Consider the following 26,469-nt stretch of genomic DNA (forward strand, 5'->3'; position numbering starts at 1 on the left):
TTCAAGTAAACAACCTGGTGTTGGTGGAAGTCTGCAAGCAATATATAATTAAGGGAAAATGCTGCTCCTACTGCTGTTTCTGGTATTTTGGTCATATTTCTGATCTTATCTATTGCAGGTCTTGATTCTGTTTAATTCATTTTGAAACTAAGTTGAGAACCACGCCACATCTTGAGGAGGTATATTCTACCATTTAACTGGGCACAGTGAGAAGTGTTTCTTCCTGTTTGTCCTGTAAAGGCTGATGCTAGTGAGGCAAGAACCAATAGTTCCCAGGCTAGAGGGAACTGTTATATAAGCATTTCTCAACCATCCAAGGCCACTAAGGGAATCACCAAATATCTGTCCACTTAGAAAGGCAGGAGGAAGAAGCCAAGATTTTAAATTTGGGGGGGGGGGGAGAGAGAGAGAACGCGCTCTGAATTCTTTGCTCTACAGTGGGAAATCAACTGTTGTGTTCAAGACTTCATTCCTGTCTACAACAAAGATTTAAAACTAACCAAACTGTGTCTGGAAGTCTTCTGCCGAATTTAACCAAGGGGTAAATTAAGGATTAAGTGTCTGGGGATCTGTAATTACTGTCAAGGCCAATTGTGATGCCTCATACATTATAATCTTTCCATCATCCAGATTCACTGGATGACCCTGGGCTCTAGCGAAAAACCTATTTTGTAGATACCTTTACTATACCATACATACTTATATACACCTCTGTCATGCCTTCCTTTACTTATTTTTTCCCCCCTAAACTGAAATTGACAACAAGAAAATATGCATCATTTCCTCATAAGAGAATGGCCCCAGCTGCTCAATTATTTTGATTGCTAGAAATAATCAATTTAGATGGCTGGTGTGGGTCTTCTGGGCTGTGTGGCCATGTTCTTGAAGTTTTGTTTCCTAACGTTTCGCCAGCACCTGTGACCGGCATCTTCAGAGTGCAGGAGCACAGACAGGAGCAGTTCAATTCAATTTAGAATTATCATTAGACTGCCATTAACACCTACAAACCTGTATTCTCTAGTCTGTGTCTGTGTTCCCCAATAATTTCTGAGTTAATGGGGTCTACATTGTACTAATCCTCCATTTAACTGTGCTCAGCAAAAAAGCAAAACCTCCTTCAAGCTTGAATCCTGGTGACTACATGAACACATCCATGTAGTTTTCTTGACCACAAAATGGAAGTTGTTGGCCACTGCCTTCTTGTAAGATTTTTTTTTCAACATCCCATTCTAGTATTGATGTCTCTGTTGGGTAATCTCCCATTGAAGTACTAACCAGCCAGCTTCTGAGCCCAGATGAAGTTGCCCAGGTACTGCTGCCTATTGAGATGTCATTGATGTTCAAGAGAATGACACTATACTGTGACGTATGAAGATTGTCCATGGAGTATGTACCCAATAATGTTTGTACTATAACCATCTCTAGATATTCTAGTAGTGCCTGATGTGGATTTACCATTCGAGGTTCCTTTGTGAGGTAATGAACAATCCACATGGAGCATTTCCTGTGTTAGCTGCAGCTGCTTGATGTAATTGAAACACAACCTGACTCTAGCTGTGTTGGTAGACATAGTGTTGGTTGTTCTTTGGAATGTTGAAGCTTTTGATTGTCATACTAGCTGGAAATTCTGAGAATTTAGTCCCAGCATCTTTGGAGGGAACCAGATTGGTGCAAGCCTGATGGGATCTTGAGGTACAGGTGAGATTTAAGGTCAGGATTTTGCTTTAATTACAGCACCAAGATGAATGAGCCAGGTTATTATGGAACAGAAAAAAAGAGCATCTGTATAGCTAATTGTAGGTTAAACCATTCTCACTATTGGACATGTTGACTCAGGATGGTGGAGGCTGTAGATAACTTGTCTGGAAGCATTTGGTTGATTAGTGGTTAACTAGTTTGTGCCTCAAAATATTGTACAATCCCAGCCAGTATGATTAAAACGTGGCAGTGGGGTTAACCATGGTTAGCATGTTTGTTTATAATTTTTAAAACCTGCTTTTCATCATTAAAACAAAACCCAAAGTAGTTTTGCAGAGATAGACTCTGGCTGCAATTCCAGGTGGTAAGAATATTGGGAAACTGGAAAGACTAACTATCCAAATGGCCATTCCTAGTCTGCAAAGAAACCAGCTTTCTTCCTGTTTATTGGGTTACTGCTGCAGATGATGACAGCTGTAAGATAGTATCAGCAGACTGGGGAGAGATGAAAGGGTTTCTCTTCGTTGCTTGCTTGTTGAGTTGAAGAAAACTCTGTTCCTTTGGAAAACACAGCTGCCAGGTATAAAATCCTTTCTTCTTCTTCTTCTTCTTCTTCTTCTTCTTCTTCTTCTTCTTCTTCTTCTTCTTCTTCTTCTTCTTCTTCTTCTTCTTCTTCTTCTTCTTCTTCTTCTTCTTCTTCTTCTTCTTCTTCTTCTTCTTCTTCTTCTTCTTCTTCTTCTTCTTCTTCTTCTTCTTCTTCTTCTTCTTCTTCTTCTTCTTCTTCTTCTTCTTCTAGGAATAGTTGACAGCCCTTGAAAACATAGACTCAAGGTTGATAATTTATTACAACCCGAAGAGGAAGCCTTTAGGAATGGCATTCACCTTTCTAAGAGATTTTGTTTGTGTGAGTGTGTATGTTTTAAGATAGGAGAATGTAGATGTTGGTCTAATTCAATAGTATATACATTCTCATTGCAGAAATTACTTGTGTACATTGAAGGCCTTTCCAGATGAATAGTTTATAGAGCAAAAAATGTGCACATGTTGCTCAACACTTGTGCAAAACCCACACATCATCTCTTGCTTAATCACAAAGAAAAATGATTTTCTTTGAATTATATAAAATATACTGCATAGATTTTCCTTTTAACTTCTCCACTTAAATTAAATGGGGTAAGATTCTCTAGCCCTTCTGAAGCATTTGCTGCAGAGACTTCTAGATCAGGATGTGAATGTTTAGGTGGCTTAGCCATATAATCGGTATGTTTATTTTTCTTCCAGAATTTTCTCCCAAAATGCTGAAAAAGAATTTTCAGCAAGCAACCAGAAAGATTATCTTCCTTTCTAGCTTTGAGAGAGAGAGAGAGATGCCAATCATGTAGAAATAAGTCAAGCCCATTTTCAGTAAGGAGGTGACTATCCTGGTCTGCTTAATATTTGATTGAATGAAAATGACAACAGCTATGAAGAAGATGTAAAAGGAAGATCTGGAGTTAGAAACTAACTTTGGTGCCTTTGGATTGTATGAGCACTTAGGAGAGATGCCTCCTCATTTGGCACAGGCTGCAAGATTTGGGAAATACTGGGGAATAAAAACCTGTGGTGTGGATACTCTGGGTTTGCAGTGGTGGAGAAGATACCAGCTATCCAAAAAAAAAAAAAAAGCACTAGGATAAGCAGAAAGATGGCAAGTTGAGGATCAGGGTTTTTTTACAATCTTGTCAAGGGTTTTTAAAAATATCAAGAATTTTGGAGGTGTTCATGTGATAAATACAGTAATGTTTTGTTTCTCACTTCCATGTGTCAAGGTTATATGTGTTGTTATTCCTTTTGTATTTTGTCTTCAGAGAAAAAAGAGTTCTACAGTATTGCATATGCAAAGCGGGAAATTTCAAAGGATGCACCAGAATAAAATAAATTTACATTTTTAAAAATGTGAAGTGGGAGGAACTTCCAAAGCAGTTCAGGGTGGCCTGTAGATATCCAGTGACCATGGAATGCTATTAACCAATGGATGGGGGAATTGGATAGAGCATCATGTAGGGGCACATCAAACAGAAACATTTCAGTGGCAGCATTTTGATGCAGCCCTTTTTCATCCTCTTTGAGGTGGGGAAGACTCTAAGGATTCAGATATAAGACTTTTCCCATTCTGTGCTTTGGAGTGCAGATCACTGAAAACTGGATATATCTGTTCCCAGTATTCTGTGGCACTATTGTTTGGAAGTGTTGAAATGGAAAATCTGACATTCCTGCTTTGTGCTCTTTTGCTGGCGCTAGAGAACTCAGAAGTTGTTTTGATATAACACGATAGGGAGAAATGAATGTATTTTTGGTTTTGTTTGAAGAAGTGGACTAGTGTTCAGAGCAGAATGACAGAGGGGCGGATCTTCAGGACTGAAGTAATTAACAGATACAGAGAAGTTGCCCTTTTGTATTGCTGTATGAGTGGACAAAATAAAACATAAGTGTAGGACGTTGGCCAGAGCCTGTGTTCCTACTTTGAAAATTCATGCCTTTTTAAATCCACCACAATTTCAAATGATCACTATATTGAGAGAGACTGACTGCTTCTTCCCATATAATAGGCTAAAATTGATCTGACTACTTCTATGCCTGTTGTGATAACTTTCAGTAATCTCTACGACAATATTATCTGGCACAGAAAAGGGAACTTGGCTGTTCTTTTAGGATAATTTTAACTTACTTTCAGTGATATCACCAAGTTGTTATTCAGGGTAGAAACTGATTTTAAGAAGAAATAAAATGCATATTAAAGAAGTTGGAGAAGTTACTAATATGACAGTATTTCCCATCCCTTTCTACTTATTATTAATACTACTGTACTCATTATAATTATTACTAAATTATATATTATGACTAAATATAACGATAATTATTAGTAATACTACTGTTATGTCCTTGGCACATGCATTTAAGATTTAAAAAGTAAATGTACTGCAACATATTGAATGTTCTTAGTTGTTTCTTTTTTTCCTTCTTGCATTCCAGTGCTGCCTACTTGCTCATCCTTGGATTTTCACTGCGACAATGGCAAATGTATCCGTCGTTCATGGGTCTGTGATGGAGACAATGATTGCGAGGATGATTCTGATGAGCAGGACTGCCGTACGTTAGATGCAGAATCATTTTGTGAGAGCAAATAGAATGCCACTGGTGGATCTGTAGTTGGCATTTGTAGATGGTTAAGCAGTAGAGTAGCTTTCAGAATAGATGGTGTATCTTAGATACGTGGGTTTTGCTCCAATCCCAGTAATTTAGACATTGTGGTCTTCCCTGGTGTACTGCAAAACTTGACTTTTGGTAGGTGGGACACACTTCTTCAAACTCTTGAAAGTTGTATTCTTGTGCTGCCTTTCTCCTAATTAGTGAGTTCCAACCACAGGTGTGTATCTCTTATCAAAAGATGTTTTGAAACTTGCATTACACTGAGATCAAGCTTTTATAAATCTTATACATTTCCTGTGCTATTTATTCAATAAGTTTACCAACAGTTGTATTCTCAATGACATGGACTATTAATGTATTTTCTTGTTTCATTTTAGTTTTTAAATAGTCTTACAATCTGTTCAGAGAACCCAAATGAGCAGATTAAATTTACAGTATAATGAAGAAGTAAATTAATAGGTGTTCCCAAAATGTCTGGCAATATACAGACTTCTGTTGGCTAAGCAAACCACAATGTTGAGTTTGGCATGTTTTCTTTTTATGGGTTGTGTTCCTACAGCTCCACGAGAATGTGAGGAGGATGAGTTCTCATGTCAGAATGGATACTGCATACGCAGCCTATGGCACTGCGATGGTGACAATGACTGTGGAGACAACAGCGATGAGCAGTGTGGTTAGTAACCTGGTTGTGATAGGTCCAAGATCTAGCATTTTGGACCGCAAATTACATGAGAAAAATGTTTGCAGCACAGATGATTAGAAAAGAGTTTGCATGGGTTTTAGTTATAACATGGTAGGCTGAAGATCATCTATTTCCCTGTTCTTATATGAAGACTATGATGCCATCCGTGCAAGAGGCTAATTGCAGTTCTCAGACCCAAGGCGAAAGCCCGCTTGCAGCTGAAGCAACAAGATGGTGATGTCACTGTAGTGGCCAAGATTTGAGGGGGAGAGATTTGTTGTAGTATGCCTAAAAGATACATTTTTAATTCCTTTCCCATTCTTGATCATTTGAAACTGTAATTTTGTGCTGCAGTTTCTACGGGCTTTGAGGGCTATGGGAAAAAATGAAATTAGGATATATCTAGGCTGCAGGCTCAGAGGAAAAAGTTGAGATATTTAGCTTGCTTGAGAAATTGGGGAGTTTGGAGGTTGTGTTGCATCTCTTCCATACCACATCAAACTATATTGTAGTAGAACCTCAGTTTACCTAGGCCTTTGTAAAAATCCACACTAAGCTAACAGTAAGTTTTCTGTGCAGTTGCCATATTGGAAGATTTGGGAATGAGATAGATTTTAAAGAACTTTCACTTGCAGCTGTGTGAGCTGATAGGAAGGAAGGAAGGAAGGAAGGAAGGAAGGAAGGAAGGAAGGAAGGAAGGAAGGAAGGAAGGAAGGAAGGAAGGAAGGAAGGAAGGAAGGAAATGAGCTTTCCCATAAACTATTCTTTCTGCTGCAGATATGAGGAAGTGTTCAGACAAAGAGTTCCGCTGCAGTGACAGTAGCTGCATAGCTGAGCACTGGTTCTGTGATGGTGATACTGACTGCAAGGACGGCTCCGATGAAGAGAACTGCCGTAAGTGCCCTCCTTTTCTTGTTGCCTCTTGCGGTTAAGCTCCATGTTCTGCTTCTGTGAATATGTGCCAGTGTTTTCTTTCATTATGTAAGCACCTACTGTGCCTTAGCCTTGCTGTGTAGGATTAAAAAAATTTAGCCTAGTAATGCAAATCTCTGCAGGCATTTTGCCAAAATCTCACTTCTCCGACAAAAGCACTACTTGCAATGACATCACCCTTCCTTCGTTTGATAAAAGCATCTGCTTCTAAGCTTTGAAATGATCATGAGTATCAGTTACTACAGCTGTTAATGCTGTTCTTTTATTTCTCTCTTTCAAGAGTAACATCTTTTCGCACAGTAATGCTTTTTTAGATTGATTTTGGTAAATGGAAGAAGTTATACCGGGATGGAAAACTCTTACAGATTTTTCATTGCAGAATCCCCGCTAAAAAGTTCAAGAATTTTAAATCCCGTTTTAAAAAGAAACCTACATCGTTTTCAGTTGTGATTTTTCTTATCTATTTATTTAAGAAGTTATTTATCACATACTCTGATTTACATTAGGGTTGCTTAAATACATTTAATGTTGTTTAATTGTTGTAAAATCAATACTTTTCTCATGTAACTCTGTTATGATGCAATAGTTTGACATGGCAAACAAATGTTATTTTAACACAAGACTGTTTTTAACAGGCTTCAGTAACTTTGCACTTTAGCATCAGTTTTGATTACTTTTACTGTGTATCAATGAGAATCAGTATATATATCAACTGAGAGGTATATTTTATTCTGCTTTGTTGGCATATTATAGACTTATCTCTATTTTGTTTCTAAGTTTTGCCTTATACAGAAGGTTTCTGACACTAAGTAAAAGCTTCAGTTTGACAATTTGTAGATAATCAAGTAAGTGGAGGAATGGGGAGGGTTCCAAGAACAGAAAATTAGGAGCTGGCGGATTTTATGATTTTGTTACCGATAGGAGAGTCCAGGTGTTGGAAGTCTAATCAAGGAGGCAAGGATGAAAGAAATTTGTAATGTTTTGGTCTAACAATCCATCAATATAGTGTCACTTTTAATTGGTAGGCCCTAGGATGTAATGAACAACCAATGAATATAAAAAAAAACAGCAACCAGTAAATTTGGGCGGTGGAGGGAGGAGGAGAACAGATGCGCAGTAGCCAATCTTTTATCACTAAGTGATAAGAGTGAATGAAAGTGATGATACAGATAAAAGACAAAATTCCTTTTGGATGACTGGGGACAGATTCCTGAATTCCTTCTAACTCTAACCTTTTAGCCGCCTTCCCAAGATGGGGAAACAGGCTATTCTATTCTTTGATGTTGCTTAGGTGATAGGAAAAAAATCCTCTTTAGAGCTTGTTCATTTCTGAACTTTTCTAACTTTTGGAACTGAACTCTTGGCATTTTTATTTGTCCCCGAACACTGTCAAAAGATTTTGAGTCCTTTGGGATGATAGATAGTGTTTTCCTTTATGCTTAAATATTTGGAATGCTAAAGTATGCTTATACTTGAAGCCGGGTTAGCAAGGATTAGAATTTTATATACTTTTTCCTGATCTATACTAATATTCATTTTACCATTGATTATTTTTATTTGTTTTTTATTTACTGTTTATTATGAGTTTATGTAGTTGCACTGGAATTGCTTCATTTGATCCATAATTCTATTATTCATATATTTTTCCTTTAAATTTATGTTTGTTTTTTTTAATCGTGCTTCCATTATTTTTCTGTTGATAGTCACAAGTTTGCCCATTGTTTGTTCCAGTTTGCCTGTTCACATTTTAAATTTATTTTCCTTTTGAGTGAAGTCTTGATTTGGTAGTCATCTTCCATCAACTGAGGTGGAGCAACCTAGGATAAAAGATAAAAGAACTTAAATTTCAGATGGTAGTCCTGCAGGTGATTTAGGTATAAAACACACAAGATTTTATGTGTGATAATGAGTGTCTTAAATAGGGCCTAGAAAGCAGTTGACCGTATCACAATTTCCATTCATATTCTTAATCCAAAACCACGCAGAAACAGAGTTATGTTGGAAATAATATTTTGTTCAAAGGAGAGGAAATAGGAACAAAGTACTCTGCAAGCATTTTCATATTGGAACTATCTTGTGAAGGCTATTATGTTTTTTTGTTTTGTTTTGTAGCCATGCAGTATCTTCAGATAGATTAAGAGAGTTCTATTTGTTTTCTGATTATTAGGACTTTGAACCAGACCTTGAGTCTGCTTAACGAAGTGGCTATAATAAAGTAAATGATGAGAGAGGACATCGTTCAATTTAGGCAACCCCCACCCAACATCGGAGGAAGTTATTTTGATGGATGACTTCCAGGACTCTTTGTTGCCTCTCCCACAGTCTGGATGCACTTGAACCATCCATTTCAAACACCCCTTTACTTATTTTTTAAATATTTGTTGCGAGAATATTAGGGAAGCCAGCTCCAGCCTTTGTGAATTGCTCCCTTTACAGATCACCTCACATTTTTACTGGGTTTTCTCTTTCTGCCCTTCCTTCCATGTCTGAGAAGTAACTGGATTCTCAGCAGACAGGCAAACTCTCCTCCTCCCCCACTCATGTCTCAAGGGCATTTTTCATAATAAGTTCTAGATAGGAGGAAACTTCAAAAGGTTTGGAGAGGGAGGACAATAAAAGCGTCCAGCTCCTGAAGGGCAAGGGTGGGGAATACTGGGGTGAGGGTGGGGTGGGAAAGACAATCTTCACAGATAATGAGAGCTGGCAAACAGCCAGAGCTATAAAGATTTCAGAGCCAGGAAGGTCTTGGAGAGGAAGCCAATTTCACTCTACCCTTTCCATTGGCTGTACTTTTTCTGCTGGTTATTAAAATATGTATTTTCTTCAGGAACCTAGCTGTGTTAGGGGCATGAGTTTAGTGAGATTAACAGGGTCTTATAGTTCTATATATTTCTAAAAGTCTAATGCTTCCTTCAAAAAAAAAAAGAACCTCACAGAAACAAATTAGGAATTTTCCCTCAATTTAAACCAGCCTTCTCCAACATCGTGCTCTCTACATATGCTGGACTATTATTACAATTACTGTCAGTTTGATGTATATCCCATAGTTCTAACTAGAGGGCAGTCAAGGTAGCTAATAACTCCTAGAGTTCTGATTTCAGATGTACTTTACCACCTCTTGTGCTCTTCTCTGTCCCCTGCTTCTTACTGTTTGTAATTGAAAGCAGATGCAGAGCCAGAAAGCTGTTAGAGTCATTTGTACCTGAATGTTTTTGCTGGGGTCATACTGCTTGGACATCCTTCCAAAGCCTCCTTTCTGTTGCAGTATTGATTTTTCAAAACCTTGAATCTTGTAGTCTGTTGATATTTGACAATCCAACACTGAGAATTCTGTTCTCTGGGCTTCATTGCCTTGGAGAAAGGGTAAATCTTTTGTCTTAAATTATACTGAGTTTTGCACTCATGTTATATGCGCCTAGGAAGAATTCCTATACAAAACAGGGAGAGAGAGAGAGAGATGTTTGTCCTGGCATCATTTTGAGATAAACGGTACTATTCAAAGGCTTGCCACAGCAATTCATGGTGACTTCTGCTTAAGAGCATTGGTAGAACGAAATCCTCAAATGAACAGTTCCTCTGTTCAATCATACAACTTGGCTAATTGCAAACCTTTACATAGTCATCTCCAGAGATAGAGAAAATTATAGCTCTGTAATGCCTGGAAGCTATCTTGGAGGTTAGCTTGCTGTTTAGGCTTTGGGAGAACACCATGCCCTCATTCCCTTGAACACAAGAAAAGCCATTGGAATGCTTGTGGTCAGTCACAAATGAGTCTTCACATTAGAGTGCATACATAATAATTGCAATAAACATATGATAAAATCAGAGGTGGAACTGAATATGTGTTAAATCTACTGACATGTGCTATTTTTGTGTTTATTATGAAAGTGCCTATGTAGATTTGCTCAGTGGATTTTGATACTGTCCATATTCATAAAGGCGTGCATTCATATTCATAAATGCTCCTTTTCAATTGCATATTCCCTGTTGCACTTCAGTGTATAGAGAGAACCTTGTGTATGCCCCCATCAACTTTCAATGTGCTAATTCTATGCATGATGCCATCTTGATGGGTAAAACTGCCTAGTATCAGATACTGCTTGATAAGTGGCCATAGGCCACTGCCTGTTATAAACCAATCAAATGTCCTAATGGGGATATGATAAGACATAAGATCTATGCCACTCAATATAAGCATCTTGAATATGTAAGAACTTCCTGATTTATATTTCCTAGGCTGTAACATGGAGTAATCTTAAAGAATGGTGGAAAATCTTATTGCAGATGAAGCAATGAATGTTCTGTTCAAAAACCAAAATTTCTCCCAGCAGGCTTTTTTTTTTTGGAGGGGAGAGGGGGAAACTTGTGCATGATGCTTACTTCTCTGTCTACTTGGCTTTCTATTTTGTGCATCACCAGAATCACATAATAGTCCAAAGAATCTCTTGTTAACCTTACTTTTTCTTCACTCCCTTTTTAGCATCAGACGTTCCAGTAGCAACATGTAGCCTGGAGGAATTCCAGTGTGCTTATGGGCGTTGTATCCTGGACATTTACCACTGTGATGGAGATGATGACTGTGGGGATTGGTCTGATGAATCTGATTGTTGTAAGTTACTTGGGGCAAGGGCCAGCAGACTCAGATCAAATGATATAAAACCAGAAAGTGCATAAATTTGCTTCTAGGAGTTTTGTTTACCAGTCTGGATTTTCTTAGAATTAAGAAGACAAGAAAGGAGTGAAGTGTGGGTTTGTATAAACATTAAGGAATTGGAGGAGGATAGAAATTTAAACCTTGGGTGAGACTTTTTTTTTTTTTTACTCAGCTACTGATATCCTTGACCCAGGTTTCCAGTAAGAGTATATGACAGAAAGTGATTGCATATCTTCAGCCAGAAGTCTGCTAGCTTGATGGCTAGAGAATATTTTTTGTTAGCGATATTAAATGTTTTCAAGACATCAAATTTTGTTGCAGGTATTAGGAAATATTAGTTTGTAGACATACTTTGTGTCCCATACCAGTATCAAGTGGGTGAACAAGAAAGTTCTGACCTAAAATCCCTATATATTATAGTGGCTCCCTTTACTCATTGTTTTAGAAGGCTCAGGGCAGGCAAGATTTGGCCCCTTCCACTATTCAAGCACCCCTCTCAATTTTCTTGGATCTTTTTATAGCTAGGTGCCTGGCTAAATTGGGCAGACTGCTCTCCAACTCATTTTGTCTCCAACTGTGTTCCAGATCCATTCACATTCAATGGCTGAATCACAGAAGGGGCAGAAGAGGTCTGGATGGCTTTCTTTCCTTTGATGACAGCCCTTTCACTAAATTTGTAAGGAGGCCTAAAACTATGATTTGGCTAAAAATGGGAAAGAATCAGAGCTGGGGCTTATCAATTTCATTAAGAACCCTTTATCTCCCACCACTACCACCTATAATTTGAAAACTGATTGTTGGGCACTTTGGAAGATTATTCTGTCCACTCAAGTAATATAACATTAAGGAAAGAAAATAAGGTAATTACACTCTTTGTTGTCACTGAAGATTACATACATTTTTTCCAAATATTTTGTTGGCATCACTTACTAATGATGGATTGACTATAGCAGAGTGTTAAACAATTTTCTTGAATTGTCAGATTAGGGTATTTTACCCAATAATTTATCAAGTAGAAAACTTTAGACTTCATAATATTTTTATTTGCAACAGAGGCCTTTTGACATCAACCACACAAAATTTCTGTTGTTCATGAAAAGCATTTTTAAATTCATACTTATCCATTTGGACAAGTAAAGAGATGATCCTAAATCCTTCCAGCCACAGAGCTGGCACATAAGAGCCTCTCCTAGCTTGGATGGGGAAGCAGTCCATCTACTGCTGCTAGAGGATGACCAAGAAGACTTTGGGAAATTAGTTAAATTCGCTGTATAGAATCATAGAATCATAGGATTGGAAGGGACCTTGGAGAGCTTCTAGTCCAACCCCCTGCCTAAGGCAGGAGTCCTCAAACCATCTTGGACAAATGGTTGTCCAATCTTTTCTTGAAAACCCCCAGCAATGGAGCACCCACAACTCTGGGAGGCAAGCTGTTCCACTACTTAATAGTTCTCACTGTCAGGAAATTCCTCCTTATTTCCTTTTTGGATCTCCCTCTGACGAGCTTCCACCTATTGCTTCTTGTCCTCCTCAGGTGCTATGGAGAATAAATCAACGCCCTCTTTCCTGTGGTGGCCCTTCAAGTATTGGAAGACTGCTATCATGTCTCCCCTCAGTCTTCTCTTTGTTAAGCTAAACATACCTAGTTCCTTTAGTTCTTCATAGGATTCAGCCTCCAGACCCCTTAACATCTTTGTTGCCCTTCTCTGCACTCTTTCCAGGGCCTCGGCCTCTTTTGATGATCATCCAGATGTTTATACGAAGACAGCACTGAGCTTTTTCTGCCTATCCATTCACAAAAATTGGTTGGATGATAAGACAGTGCCATAAGGCAGTGTCATCCAAAGGTGCAGAGGAGAATGCTTGCTTGAAAAACACTTCCTGGGTATAACAATCTGGGATGGATCCTGCTGGGCCCTTTCTGACCTTAACCCTGGCTAGGATTGGACTGAAGAGAGTCAGAATTGCCCTTAGGCCTGCTTGTTGGAGAGCCGCTTTCTTCACAATCTTGCTTGCTCAGTTGGAAATTAAGGGATAGATGATAGGATGCTGTTTAAATATTGGAACTGCAAGAAGGCAAGTTTGGTGAAGTGGTGAAGGTGCTGACCTAGAAACCAGGAGACAGACTGAGACTTCCCTTAGGTATGAAAGCCAGCTGGGTGACTTTGGGCCGGTCATTCTCGCCCACCCTATCCCACTTCACAGGGTTGTTGTTGTGGGGAAAATAGGAGGCAGGAGTATTAAGTATGTTTGTTGCCTTGAATTGACCAGTATATATTATATTATATTATATTATATTATATTATATTATATTATATTATATTATATTATATTAATTTATTTCCCTCCCTCCCTCCCTCTCTCTTTCTCTTTCTGTCTGTCTCTACACACACACACACACACGTGTATGCAGGTAGGATAAAATTATAATATACTGATCAACTCAAGACAGCAAACATACCCTGTGTGTGTGTGTGCCCATAAATAAAAGGTGGGATAAAAATATAAATAAAAAGAGTCACTTGGATTGAAATGGGTGGCTACAGAAATTGCATAAATAAATAAATAAATAAATATAAAATATTATCTATTGTGATTAGTAGCAGTGAATAAAGCTGTGCTGTTTTCTGGTCAGATGTGCCTCATAGTAAAATTGGTAAGAAAAAGTTTGTGATGGACAACTATCATTCCAGTGTTCAAAACAGAAGCTTTTCAGCTTTCCCTCCAGATAGCAAACTGAATCTTGTGGGCTTAATTTGGGCTCAGCAGAAGGTGAATTACCACATGCTACTTTATCTCTGTAGCCTCCCACCAGCCTTGCCGCTCTGGAGAGTTCATGTGCAACAGTGGCTTGTGCATTAATGCTGGCTGGAGATGTGATGGTGACTTTGACTGCGATGACCAGTCGGATGAGAAAAACTGCAGTGAGTACCCTGAGACTTGTTAATCAGGTCCAGCCTAGGGGCAGCCAATGGGACAATAGAAAAGCGAGTGGCGAAACCATTTTGAAATTCCTTCTCATGTTTATTTCCTCAGCTACCTCTATGTGCACAACTGACCAGTTCCGCTGTAAATCTGGTCGCTGTGTCCGCCTGTCTTGGCGCTGTGATGGGGAGGGTGACTGCTCTGATTACAGCGATGAGGAAGACTGTGAGGACTCGGGTAAAAACCCTGAAACTGAATGCCTTTTATTGCGCTAGTATCTGTGTTAAGCTCAGCTGTCAATTTTATAATTTTGAAAATTCCCCCTTCAGGAATCCCACAATGTTCCCCTGACCAATTTCTGTGCGGAAATGGGCGCTGCATTGGCCAACGGAAGCTGTGTAATGGTGTCAACGACTGTGGAGATGGCAGTGATGAAAGCCCTGTCCAAAACTGCCGTAAGTCCCCCCCGGACTAACTTCAGTATTTATTTTATTTTATTTTATTTTATTTTATTTTATTTTATTTTATTTTATTTTATTTTATTTATTTATTAATTAATCAAATCTTTATGGCTGCCCATCTCATAAGAAGTGACTCTGGGGGGCGTACAACAATCCAATAAAACAATAAATATATAAACAATCATTACATAAAAATGTACATACTATATATAGTAATTATTAAAAACATTAAAAACTACAAAAACAGAACTAAAACAGAAAAGGAAAATACAGTGGTACCTTGGGTTACGAATTTAATCCATTCCATGACTCCGGTCGCAACCCGATTTATTCGCAACCCGAAGCAAATTTTCCCATAAGGTTCGATGTAATTACCGTTAATCCGTTCCGGCGTCCACGGACCACGGGTCAAGGGTGGAAAAACAGCCGCGGACTGCGCGGCAGGGCGGAAAAACGGCCGCGGACCGCACAGCAGGGCGGAAAAACGGCCGCGGACCACGTGGCACGGGCAGAAAAATGGCTGCGGACCACGTGGCACGGGCGGAAAAATGGCCACGGACCACGTGTCACGGCGGAAAATGGCCGCGGATCCGGTTCGTACCCCGAGGCAGAGTTCGCAAACCGAGGTAATTTTTTTGCGGCCGGAGCTGGCCGTAACCCGAAAAGTTCGTAAGCAGAGGTGTTCGTAACCCGAGGTACCACTGTAATAGGCAAAGGGATGTTACTAATAGAGCCACCTCATTAGTTCACCTGTCCCCTGGGGTCCCCAGGCCTGCTGGCACAACCAGGTGTTGAGGGACCTTTGAAAACTGAGGAGTGATGAGGCCGATCTCATCTCTGGGGGAGAAGGTTCCACAATGTGGGCACCACAGCAGAAAAGGCCCACCGCTGAGGGCCCGCAAAATGTAGCTCCCTAGACAACGGAGCCCGTAACATACCCACTCTGCTAGATTTAGTGGGACAGGTAGATGAAATTGGGGAGAGGCAGTCCCTCAAATAACCTGGTCTCATGCCATGAAGGGCTTTAAAGTCAGCACCAGCACCAGTATGTGTGCTCACAATTGATGTGCAAGTTAATTCTAGAGACCACAGGGTGTAATTGTAGGGATAGTGCTCATCAACATATACAAGGTAAAAAAAGGAGGGTCTTGATCCCATTTTCTGTGGAGATGAGCTAATGTGAGCGAGATGTACAACTGTGAAAAGAAAACTCTTCTTTTCTTGGATAGTGCATTCTGAAGTAGCCAGTTGTGCATCTTTAGGTACGGCTCTCAAGAGCAAAGTGGCAAGTAAGAATATTCTGGAAGTTGGGGTACTACTCTGACCTAACCTGTGGTATTTTCACTCCTTGCCAGTATGGACTTGTTGCTAAGTAATCAAAGGACAAGAGGGAAGGCAAGGTGGCCATAGAGCAACTGACCTGTGTCCGTTTTCATTGGAATTGATTAAGAGTCCAATATTTTCAGGGAAGGAAAGGAATTAAGAGATCAGGGAGTGGTGGAGGACTGCTGGGAGAAAAAAAGCAGTAAAGCAACAAGGGAAGAAACTCTAGGAGAGGTGAACAGAAGATAAGAGGATCAGAAAGAGCCTTACTATTGGCCTCAGAAATTTTATTTGTTTTTTTGTTTGTTTTTCAAATTTATTCACTGCCCATCTCACTCAAGAGATTTTCCTTCCTATATTATCTTATCAAACCTGAGTCTGTTCTTTCTGGGTTGTTTTTATGGACATAAGAGAGCAGACTGTTTGTGGAAGAATATGGCCTTCCAGATGTATATTGAAGAGCCAAGCTAGGCTTCAGCTAAGATATAGGAATTATTTCTTTCTTGACAAATTAGGAGCAGTTCTTTGTGTGAAATATGGGATCTCTTTTTCCACTTGAGAACAGCAAAAGTCTTTTTTCCCTCCTGACTACTACATTGGGCATTTTTCATAATTTGTCCTAGATAAGAGGAAAATTCTAAAAGAATGGTTGCGTTACAATTACTTTCCACCTCTCATCATTTCACAGGTCCTCGAACTGGAGAGGAAAACTGTAATGTCAACAATGGGGACTGTGCCCAGAAGTGCCAGATGGTTCGTGGGGTAGTACAGTGTACCTGCCACACAGGTTACAGACTTTTGGAGGATGGTAGATCATGTCACGGTAAGCATCCTCAAAATTTAGTGCCTCTGTAGGTATGACTAGGAATGGAATTGTCCTTGCTTGGCATTAACCAAGTTTAACTGTAGAATTATTTGGGACTTTTTGATTGGTATTGGAGCTTCCAAACAGTTGATCCTAGCGCTACCAATCAAAGACTCCTTATCAACTCTGTCTTAATAGTCATTTTTAAAAAAGGAAGGTAGAATCGATAGAAAAATGGGGAAGACTCCAGTGGAAAGAGAATTTTCTTAATTTCTGAAAAAATTATGATTGAAACCAGTAACTGCATATAATGGTTTTGTTTTGAAGCACCTAGAGTAGAAAATTTGCTAATCTGGCTGAATTCTTTTTTTCTTTGTTCTGTGACATTCATAATACGTATGAATTGTGTAGATTGATGGACTGGAGATGATGGGTTAGGTGCTTGGTTTTCTGGGTTGTCTTTTTCTTTTTTTTTTTACTGTTTTGGTTTTATTATCGTTGTGAGCTGCCCAGAGTTGTTTTTTTACAAGATAGGTGGCCATATAGATCTTTAAAATAAATAAATATGTACCAAAGTATGGAATCCAAAACCAAACTCTTTATCCTTTTCTCTTTAGCTTCATACCCTTTATCCTTTTTTCATTCCAGACGTGAATGAATGCGCAGAGGAAGGTTATTGCAGTCAGGGATGCACCAACAGTGAGGGTGGTTTTCAGTGCTGGTGTGAACAAGGCTATGAGCTTCGCCCAGACAAGCGCAGCTGCAAAGCACTGGGTAAGAAAGAATCTTCAGCTCCAGGCACTGAGGAACGTTCAGTGCTTAGAATCCATCAGCTATGCCTGATGAAAGACTGCTGGCTTAGTTCATGGCTTCAGTTTCTCCATGGTGTTTAATTTTCAATTGCTGCTTGCCTAACAGACTGATCTACTTTTCCTCAGACTGATGTGACTTTAGCTGGACTGGAATATAGCTTCCATTATTTCTTGACAATAAGTTTTGTGATGTGTTAACTAGATTTAATGGGAATTATAGACCAACACTTTTGGACAGGATTAGGTTGGAAAAAGCTGGACTTGTGTTTTGTGTTTTTTTTTTTTCCAAAAGCATGCTCCTTTTGAAAATAGAAAATGTGATAATAATGATTCTCTCTAGATATATTACTGTCATTTTGGTTGGTACTGGTACAAGGGTGAGTGATCAGTGGCCCTCTAGATGTTACCAAACTAGAACTCCCAACATTGTAGTTCAGCAGTCATTGCACAGATTTCCTATCCCTGTCCTAGCGTATCAGGTAAGACCCCTGGAAAAAATGTGTGTTTAAACTTCAGCAAAAATTCATTTGTAAAAGGCTTTGAGGCTTCTCAGCCAAATAACAGGCATGTTGTCACAAGGTTTTTTTTGTGGCGTCCAGTGCATTGGTATTCCAAACTTTCTGTCATAGAATATTCCAGCCCTGGAATGGGCTGTTTCCTGGTATTCTAGAAGTGATCTGACTGTGAACAGGCCCTTTCCTGTGCCAGGAATGTTCTATGACAGAGCTTTTTATACATCTCTGATATGGAATTATGTGGTTTTTGGGAAGTCATATTATGTGAGGATGGCATTTGTATGGCTTTCCAGAAAGTTGGAAAGATCTGGCTTTTATGGACAGCCTTGCATGGATGCTGGTTCCCACATTTCTAACAAACTACTGAATAGCCAAATAAAATACAGTGGAGGGAGCTATGTAGGTACCATATTTTTCTGTCAATAAGATGCCCCCATGTACAAGACGACCCCCACTTTTCCAACCCAAAATTAAGAAATCAATATTTTAAAGATAGTGCAGAACACATTTTTATTTAGTAATTAGTTAACATCTACCTGATACACTCGGTGGGAGGAGGTCCAAATCGTCTCTCTGCAGCTCTATTTCCAGGCTCTTTTGCATAACTGATTACATTCAAGCACGAGTGAAACTGCCAATAGCTTGTCTCTGCAAACAGCCTTCCTCCAATTGGTTTGTTCAGCATCAGCTGACATCCGTTACATAAGGCTCGTGATTGGAGGAAGTCTGTTTGGGAGACAAGCTATTTCACTCGTGATTGGAGGCTAGCAATAGGAGGAAGTCTCTCTGCAGAAACAAAGTATGGGCAGTTTTGCAACCACGCGATTCTTGGCTGACTTCCTTGAATAAGACGCCCTTCAATTTTTAGGGTAAGGATTTTAGAAAAAAGTATCGTCTTATAGTCGGAAAAATACGGTATATATTCTAAATGGTGTGAATATGCATGCAAATAATGTTTCTGTTTTTTTTTTTTTTTATCCATGAGCTGATTCTGTGCTGCCATTATAATCTCATTGGTGTGCAGCCATCCCAGTCTTCTCACTCTCTTTGCGTGTATCCTTCAGGGCCAGAACCTGTGCTGCTTTTTGCCAATCGGATTGATATCCGGCAGGTCTTACCCCACCGCTCCGAGTACACTTTGCTTCTGAACAACCTTGAAAATGCTATTGCACTGGATTTCCACCATAACAAGGAATTAGTATTCTGGTCTGATGTCACATTGGACCGCATCATGAGGGCCAATCTGAATGGTAGCAATGTGGAGGAAGTGGTATCTACAGGACTGGAGAGTCCAGGTAAATGTCTTCAGTGGCTTCAGAAGTAAAAACGGCAGCTCTGTATGTAGTAAAATTGCAAAAAATGAGCCTCCGGGGTAGTGTGTGACCCTCCAAAGTCTTGCTAAAGCCCCCAGAGCTCCCCCAAAGTAACCACTGAATCATACATTTTAGTGGGGATGAAGAGGAATTACATTTTTTAAAAAATCTGTTCAATCGTGTCTGATTCTTGGAGACTGCCTGGACAAGTCCCTGCAGTTTTCTTGGCAATGTTTTTCAGAAGTGGTTTGCCATTGCCTCCTTCCTAGGACTGAGCGAGAGTGACTGGCCTAAGGTCACCCAGCTGGCTTTGTGCCTAAAATGGGACTAGAACTCACAGCCTCCTGGTTTCTAGCTTGATGCTTTAACCACTATACCAAACTGGCTCTCAATTTTGAATTAAATTCAAATTAAAAATGAATTAAATACAAGTCATTTTATTATATCCTATTATACACATCACATCACCTTGCTGACAAAGATCCGCATAGTCAAAGCTATGGTTTTTCCAGTAGTAATGTATGGCTGTGAGAGCTGGACCATGAAGAAGGCTGAGCGCCGAAGAATTGATGCCTTTGAACTGTGGTGCTGGAGAAGACTCTTAAGAGTCCCCTGGACTGCTAGGAGGTCAAACCAGTCAATCTTAAAGGAAATCAACCCCGATTGCTCATTGGAAGGATTGATAATGAAGCTCAAGCTCAGATACTTTGGTCACCTAATGCGAAGAGAGGACTCTGGAAAAGACCCTGATGCTGGGAAAGATTGAAGGCAAAAGGAGAAGAGGACGGCAGAGGATGAGATGGTTAGATAGCATCACTGAAGCAATGAACATGAAACTGAGCAAACTCCAGGAGGCAGTGAAGGACAGGAAGGCCTGGTGTGATATGATTCATGGGGTCACGAAGAGTCAGACATGACTTAACGACTGAACAACAACAACAACAACATTACACACATAGGATTTAATAAAATGAATTGTATTTAATTTAATCTTCAATTAAGTTTAAGTGTAAATCAAACGTATGCTAGTCTTTCTCCTATCTCCACTTGGGTTTTGGAGTGCACCAAGCCATCCAAAAATTAAGTGTGGCCCATGGCCTAAAAATATATCTGCATATATTGTGGTATGCTATAATAGATTGGGAGTTGGGCATAATGGATATTTCAAATAGTAACCTAAATATTTTAGTGATTTATGTGACCTTGTTTAAGAACCTTGTTTCCATATTCCTTTTATGGATCAGGATACCCTTAGCCACAGCTCAGTGGGACTATTTTTGCACAACCATTACTTATCACAGGCTTCCTTCCTCTGGGTCCTAGGTGGGCTGGCCATTGACTGGATCCATGACAAGTTATATTGGACAGACTCAGGGACATCTCGCATTGAAGTGGCAAATTTGGATGGAACGCATAGGAAGGTGCTTCTTTGGAAGAACCTAGAAAAACCTCGTGCAATTGCTCTTCACCCCATGGAGGGGTGAGTACAAGATAGTCACAGCTTGCTGTCTTAATTTATCAGATGAAACATGCTGAATTTGAAGACCCCACTTTTATGGGGCCAAATCTAGGGTTGCCATTCTACAAATGAAATAACACCTTCCATTTGTAAAATACCATGAGAACTAGTGACGGTTTCCACTAGAGGGGAAAGGGGGAGTTGGTGATTTTTACAAACCTGTTATTTTTCTTGCTTATTGTACCTTATGACACCTCATTCCCCATTTTAGAGGATTTGCGGGTAGAAGAAGGAATCTGCAAAAATCACCTTCTCTACACACTCAAGTTGGAGCATCCTGTAATGGAATTCCACTTACTGGGACTTAATGAACTCTTTTAATATCCTTGGGGTTCTCCTGTGTTTTATAATTAAAGCTGTGTTAGTATAGATCAGTCTTTTTCAGATATATTACTCTCCAATTGTGTGAACTAACTTCCAAAATTCTGAGCAATTACCCTGCTAGCTGAGAAATTCTGGAAAATTAACTTCATCCATCTGGAGCAGTGTTTCTCAACCTTTGCAACTTTAAAATATATGGACTTCACTCCCAGAATTCCCCAGCCAGCATACTTCTGGGGAATTCTGGGAGTTCAGTCCACATGTCTTAAAGTTGCCAAGGTTGAAAAATACTGATCTGAAGGATACTCAGTTTGAAGAAGGCCATTATAAGCTTTCATTTGTGAAGACAAAGGATTCTAGTTAATAGTTGATTGACAAAGATTATGGTCTTGCATAATCATAGTGTGAATCTGTTATCCTTGCTTGCTTTCATCAACTCCAGTTATGTCTTTAGCTTTAGATTGCTAAACTAATGGCTGTTTTGGTGAGCAAAGTCAGTTATCTGTTCAGGGAACTTCCACTATTTGCATTTTTTCTCTTTTCCAATAGTACCATCTACTGGACAGATTGGGGAAATACTCCTCGCATTGAATACTCTAACATGGATGGCTCCAATCGCCGCATTATTGCTGACACTCATCTCTTTTGGCCAAATGGGCTAACTATTGACTATGCAGGGCATCGGATGTACTGGGTAGATGCCAAACATCATGTTATTGAGAGGGCTGATTTGGATGGAAAGAACAGGAAGGCTGTTATTAGTCAAGGTGAGATAAGGAAATTGGGACTGTTGGCTACTAGATCAGCAGCAGTACTAAGGGATGTTCTGGCTGACTCACATGCTATGTAGCAAATCAGATTATTGGTGCGGAAGTTATGATCATCAGTCATTTGCTCTGGACCCATATCTGTTTTGCCACCAACCTATTGCCAGCAGTCCTCTCCAAACTATATCTGGTGGTTAACATCCACTAATCCATAAATGAGTTTTAAAATCTCCATGGCCGGGACATACCCAGAGTCACCCATTGGGGGAGATGGGCAGCATACAAATTTAATAAACAAACAAACAAGCAAACAAAGTAGCAAATTGCATTCTGATGCCAGCCATTGTCTATATCTCCAGTAGAACTAGCACTGTGGAGCACTAAGCAGCAGATTTGCTTAGTTTGGGAGGTGTTATGAAAAGAAAGGGACCCTTCTTGGCTCAGAGATAGAAGCAGCCTATATAAACAGCAACGGGTGACCTTAACCTTTCCACGTTCTTATACTGGGCTCTTCTGTCCGCAGGCCTTCCACATCCATTTGCTATCACTGTATTTGAAGATAGCCTGTACTGGACAGACTGGCACACCAAGAGTATAAACAGTGCCAACAAATTTACTGGAAAAAATCAGGAGATCATCCGCAACAAGCTTCACTTCCCCATGGATATCCACACTCTGCATCCCCAGCGCCAACCAGCAGGTAACTGCAGAGAGAGAGGCAAGGATGTTGCTGAAAGACACGCGTTCTGCCACAGGACACCGACAAGCGCACACTCCCTGAATCTGTCATTCGATGCAGAATATGAACATGGTCTTAGTGATTCAAATCAAATTGTTCAGTCAGTTCAAACCTGCATGTTTAGTGCATTCAGGAAACATGCAGGATTTCCAAAGACATATTCCCAGGTAAAAGGGAGCACAGCCTCAATGGGTTCTTAGCAGCAATGGCCAAACAGCTGCCCACAGAAATTTATAAATGATGGTATAACATGATAATCTTCCGTTATTGTTGTCGTTATATTACTACTACTATTGTTGTTGGCATATCTCTCTGTATCCGGAGAAAGGTTTTTTAAGATATGCTTTGACTATTAATTAACCCGCCTCTACTATTGTCAAGAAATGTTGGATTGCAATAAATATCCTCATTAATTTTATTCATACTTTACTATCCTAGTAGTATTAAAGTCAACAATATAATAAAAATTACCATTGGCCTAAGACCATTACCAGTGGCCTATGGCATATCAATACGTTTACTTGTTGTAGGACAAAAATAATTTGAAAGTATGAAAAGTATTCAGCTATATCCTTTAGATGTCAGTGGTGAATATTTCTATTTTAGGAATACACAAATACAAATGCAAAATAAATTAAGTAGCCGTTCCAGAATAGAGTAGGCTTCCTTTTGTCTCTGGCTCTTTTTCCTGTGTTGGTCATGGCTTTGTTCTTCTTGTGTGTGTGTGTATTTATATTTATATTTCTTTTTGGCTATTTGAGCAGGGAGAAATCGCTGTGGAACCAACAATGGTGGCTGCACTCATCTCTGTTTACCAAATAACAAAGGTTATACCTGTGCCTGCCCCACAGGTTTTCGGAAGACTAGCGGCCATACTTGCGCCCAGAGTAAGTGCGATAAAGGGTTTATGTATTCATAGAATGTGTGTGCACACGTGCACAAGAGAGATTAAAGAATTTTAGCTAAATTACATTTAAATGGAACAATAAATTTCACGTGAAGGGGTTGTGGAGAAAGGGTTGACCATAGATTGCCAGTATTATAATCTGTTTATGAAATCGATGGCATTTGGATTTTTTCGTTGCTGTTGTTCCACTTACAAATAAAAGAAACAAACAAAAACTTCAGCTGCAGAAAAGCACCAGTGGCATAATGAAGGATTCGGAGTATCTTCCATGCAAGGCAGGACGGAATTCTTGCCTTGGGGGAATAATACTTACGTTTCTTAGTTTGATATGGCTTCTTGCTAAACTGGAAAATATGGTATAAGTGTCTCAAACAACTAAAAAGATTGCTGGCATAGGAAGATTATGGAAGTTTATAAAATACAGTGGAACCTCGGTTTACGAACTTAATTCGTTCCGTGATTCTGGCCGCAACCCAAATTGGTCGCAACCCGAAGCAAATTTCCCCATAAGGTTCAATGTAATTACCGTTAATCCGTTCTGGCGTGGAGGACAGGGAGACGGCTATTGCTTGGAGGGAGAGTCCCCCTCCCTACAACCACGTGTCAGGGGCGGAAAAATGGCCACGGATAACGTGTCAGGGGCGGAGAAATGGCCGTGGACCATGTGTCAGGGGTGGAAAATGGCCGCAGACCACGTGTCAGGGGCAGAAAAATGGCCGCAGACTGTGTCACAGAAGGGAAAATGGCCGCGTATCCTGTTCGTACCCCGAGGCGGAGTTCGCAAACCGAAGCAAAATTTTGCGGCCAGAGCTGGTCGTAACCCGAAAAGTTCGTTAACAGAAGCGTTCGTAACCTGAGGTTCCACTGTAATGTTGAGAATACATGGTAGAGAGAAATTGGAATGAGGCAGTATTAGAACTCAATGAAATAATTCGTCAGTTCACAACCAATTGCTTTTCCATACAATGCATAGTTTGTAGAATTGTTTGTCACTAGAGGCAGTGACAGCCTGTGGCTCAACTGTTTTTTAAAGTTAGCTTATTAATGGAAGATGGGTTCAGCTGCTAACACTATAATAATTACATTGAGCCTGGAAGTTCAGAGGCAGTGTACCTCAGAAAGTCAGTGGCTAGAAGCATTAATGAAGGGCAACTTTTGCTTTATTTTCTCTTTCTGGGCTTTCTAAAGACACCTGACTGGCCAATGTTGGAAGTAACATAAATGGGCCCTGGGTCTGATCCAACAAGGTTCATATTCTTCTTCCTAATATTTAGAATGACAGAACTGCCAATTAACTTTGCTTTGTCATGTCCTTTGCCTCATACAGGGATGTTTTATCTAGGAACATGTCCTTCTTTCTTCTAATCCGAAAATCCCTCTTCCAACATTATATACGCACTTCTTTCTGCTTTGTACCTATTTGCTAGTTAGCTCAGGTCTGGCCTGGATTATGGATTGGACTTCTACATCCATGTAGAGGGCATGGATGTAATAGAACTTAGATGTGCCAAGATCACTTTTTGTGTTTGTTACCATAATTTTCTGTTAGAGATATTAAAAGAAGACCTTTCGACCTTTGATCAGGTCTTGACAAGTTCCTGCTTTTTGCCCGAAGGATGGACATCCGTCGTATCAGCTTCGACACAGAAGACCTGTCTGATGTTGTCATCCCCTTGGCAGATGTGCGCAGTGCTGTGGCTCTGGACTGGGATGCACAGGGTGACTATGTCTACTGGACAGATGTTAGCACTGATTCCATTAGTCGGGCAAAATGGAATGGAACAGGCCAGGAGGTAATATTCTTTTTAAAACAGAAGCTCAGTGGAAGTTCACAAGTTACTTGTCTTCTTGGTTTTTGTTTTGTTACACCCATTTTGGCTCATTCTAAATATCTAAATATCTAAATCTTAAATTTTATTTTTTCAATTATTTGAGGAAAAAACAGCTGTTTTTAGCTGTTTAATTATCTTGATTTCACTAGTTTGCTCTGTGACTCTGATGTTCTTGTTTCGATAATTGATTGAAGATTGCATTACCTTTGTTCAAAGATGGATAGTTATACAGATACAAAATAAAACAAGTAAGGAGTGTAAATATAAAATAAAATAGCAATTAAATGATTAGACAAAAATAATAATAAAGTCTATATAGTAAAATCAATACTGATCTTTAAAAAACAAACTATTTTTCTTAAACCATCTTTCAGCTAGGCTCCCTCATTGTACAAAGGCATAATGTGGTTTGTTTGATTTTGGCTTGAATGAACCATTTTGGGTTCATTCAGTAGACCAGATTAAACTATGTCTTGGTATAATGTGTGAAGCCATTTTACACATTACTGTGTTTTTCCAGAGTTTTTCAACAAACCAGCTCGAATGCTTCTATTTTTTGTGAATGTATTCTATGCATATGTCTTAAAGTGGATTAATTCCAGATGTCTATTTTGACAGTCCCCCCCCCCCACAACTGAATGTTGATAGTCCAAGAAAAGTCAGGCAGTGCTTCACATCAGAGGAATACTGCCCTCTAAGGTTCTTTCTTGTCTTTGTTTCTTGCTAGATTGTGGCGGACAGCAGTCTTGAAAGCCCAGCTGGTCTTGCGGTTGATTGGGTCACCAACAAGTTGTACTGGACGGATGCAGGTACTGAAGCCCACTGCCCTGTACAAGAGTTCATTTGCTATGCTAAAAGCTAATGACTCACTGAAAAATTGCCTTCCAAATTCTTAACTGGTCCATCCCTAATAAATATATTTAGACATATGAATAAGACTCTTTCAAACCTTATGATCATTATGGTTTTAATAGCATTCCACCTTCCTGTGGACAGGTTGCATAGAAATTCAGGGAATATGAACTCATTTTCTGTAATTTAAGAAAGGGATATTCTGAAATAGGAAAATCTCTA

At 39.6% G+C, this 26,469-nt stretch overlaps 1 protein-coding gene across 4 annotated transcripts in view; it reads left to right on the forward strand.

Moving 5' to 3' along the window:
- LRP4 (LDL receptor related protein 4) overlaps positions 1-26,469 on the forward strand; it is a 107,688-nt gene that overhangs the window by 55,925 nt on the left and 25,294 nt on the right. For 3 of the 4 annotated variants that reach the window (XM_088145701.1, XM_088145697.1, XM_088145700.1), the window contains exons 3-18: positions 4,711-4,827; positions 5,447-5,560; positions 6,347-6,463; positions 10,983-11,111; positions 13,961-14,080; positions 14,193-14,318; positions 14,411-14,536; positions 16,554-16,688; positions 17,319-17,444; positions 19,062-19,292; positions 20,634-20,790; positions 21,700-21,917; positions 22,441-22,617; positions 23,418-23,543; positions 25,148-25,356; positions 26,123-26,204. In XM_088145701.1, coding sequence (XP_088001827.1) covers positions 4,711-4,827; positions 5,447-5,560; positions 6,347-6,463; positions 10,983-11,111; positions 13,961-14,080; positions 14,193-14,318; positions 14,411-14,536; positions 16,554-16,688; positions 17,319-17,444; positions 19,062-19,292; positions 20,634-20,790; positions 21,700-21,917; positions 22,441-22,617; positions 23,418-23,543; positions 25,148-25,356; positions 26,123-26,204 — 2,310 coding nt within the window. The remainder of the gene's footprint in view (positions 1-4,710; positions 4,828-5,446; positions 5,561-6,346; positions 6,464-10,982; positions 11,112-13,960; positions 14,081-14,192; positions 14,319-14,410; positions 14,537-16,553; positions 16,689-17,318; positions 17,445-19,061; positions 19,293-20,633; positions 20,791-21,699; positions 21,918-22,440; positions 22,618-23,417; positions 23,544-25,147; positions 25,357-26,122; positions 26,205-26,469) is intronic. The other variant, XM_088145698.1, reaches the window with a different exon arrangement.

This window comes from Python bivittatus, unplaced genomic scaffold, assembly GCF_059951505.1.
Source record: "Python bivittatus isolate LINGU-HERP-01145 unplaced genomic scaffold, Pbiv_v1 ctg000480_np1212, whole genome shotgun sequence".
Lineage (NCBI taxonomy): Eukaryota > Metazoa > Chordata > Lepidosauria > Squamata > Pythonidae > Python > Python bivittatus.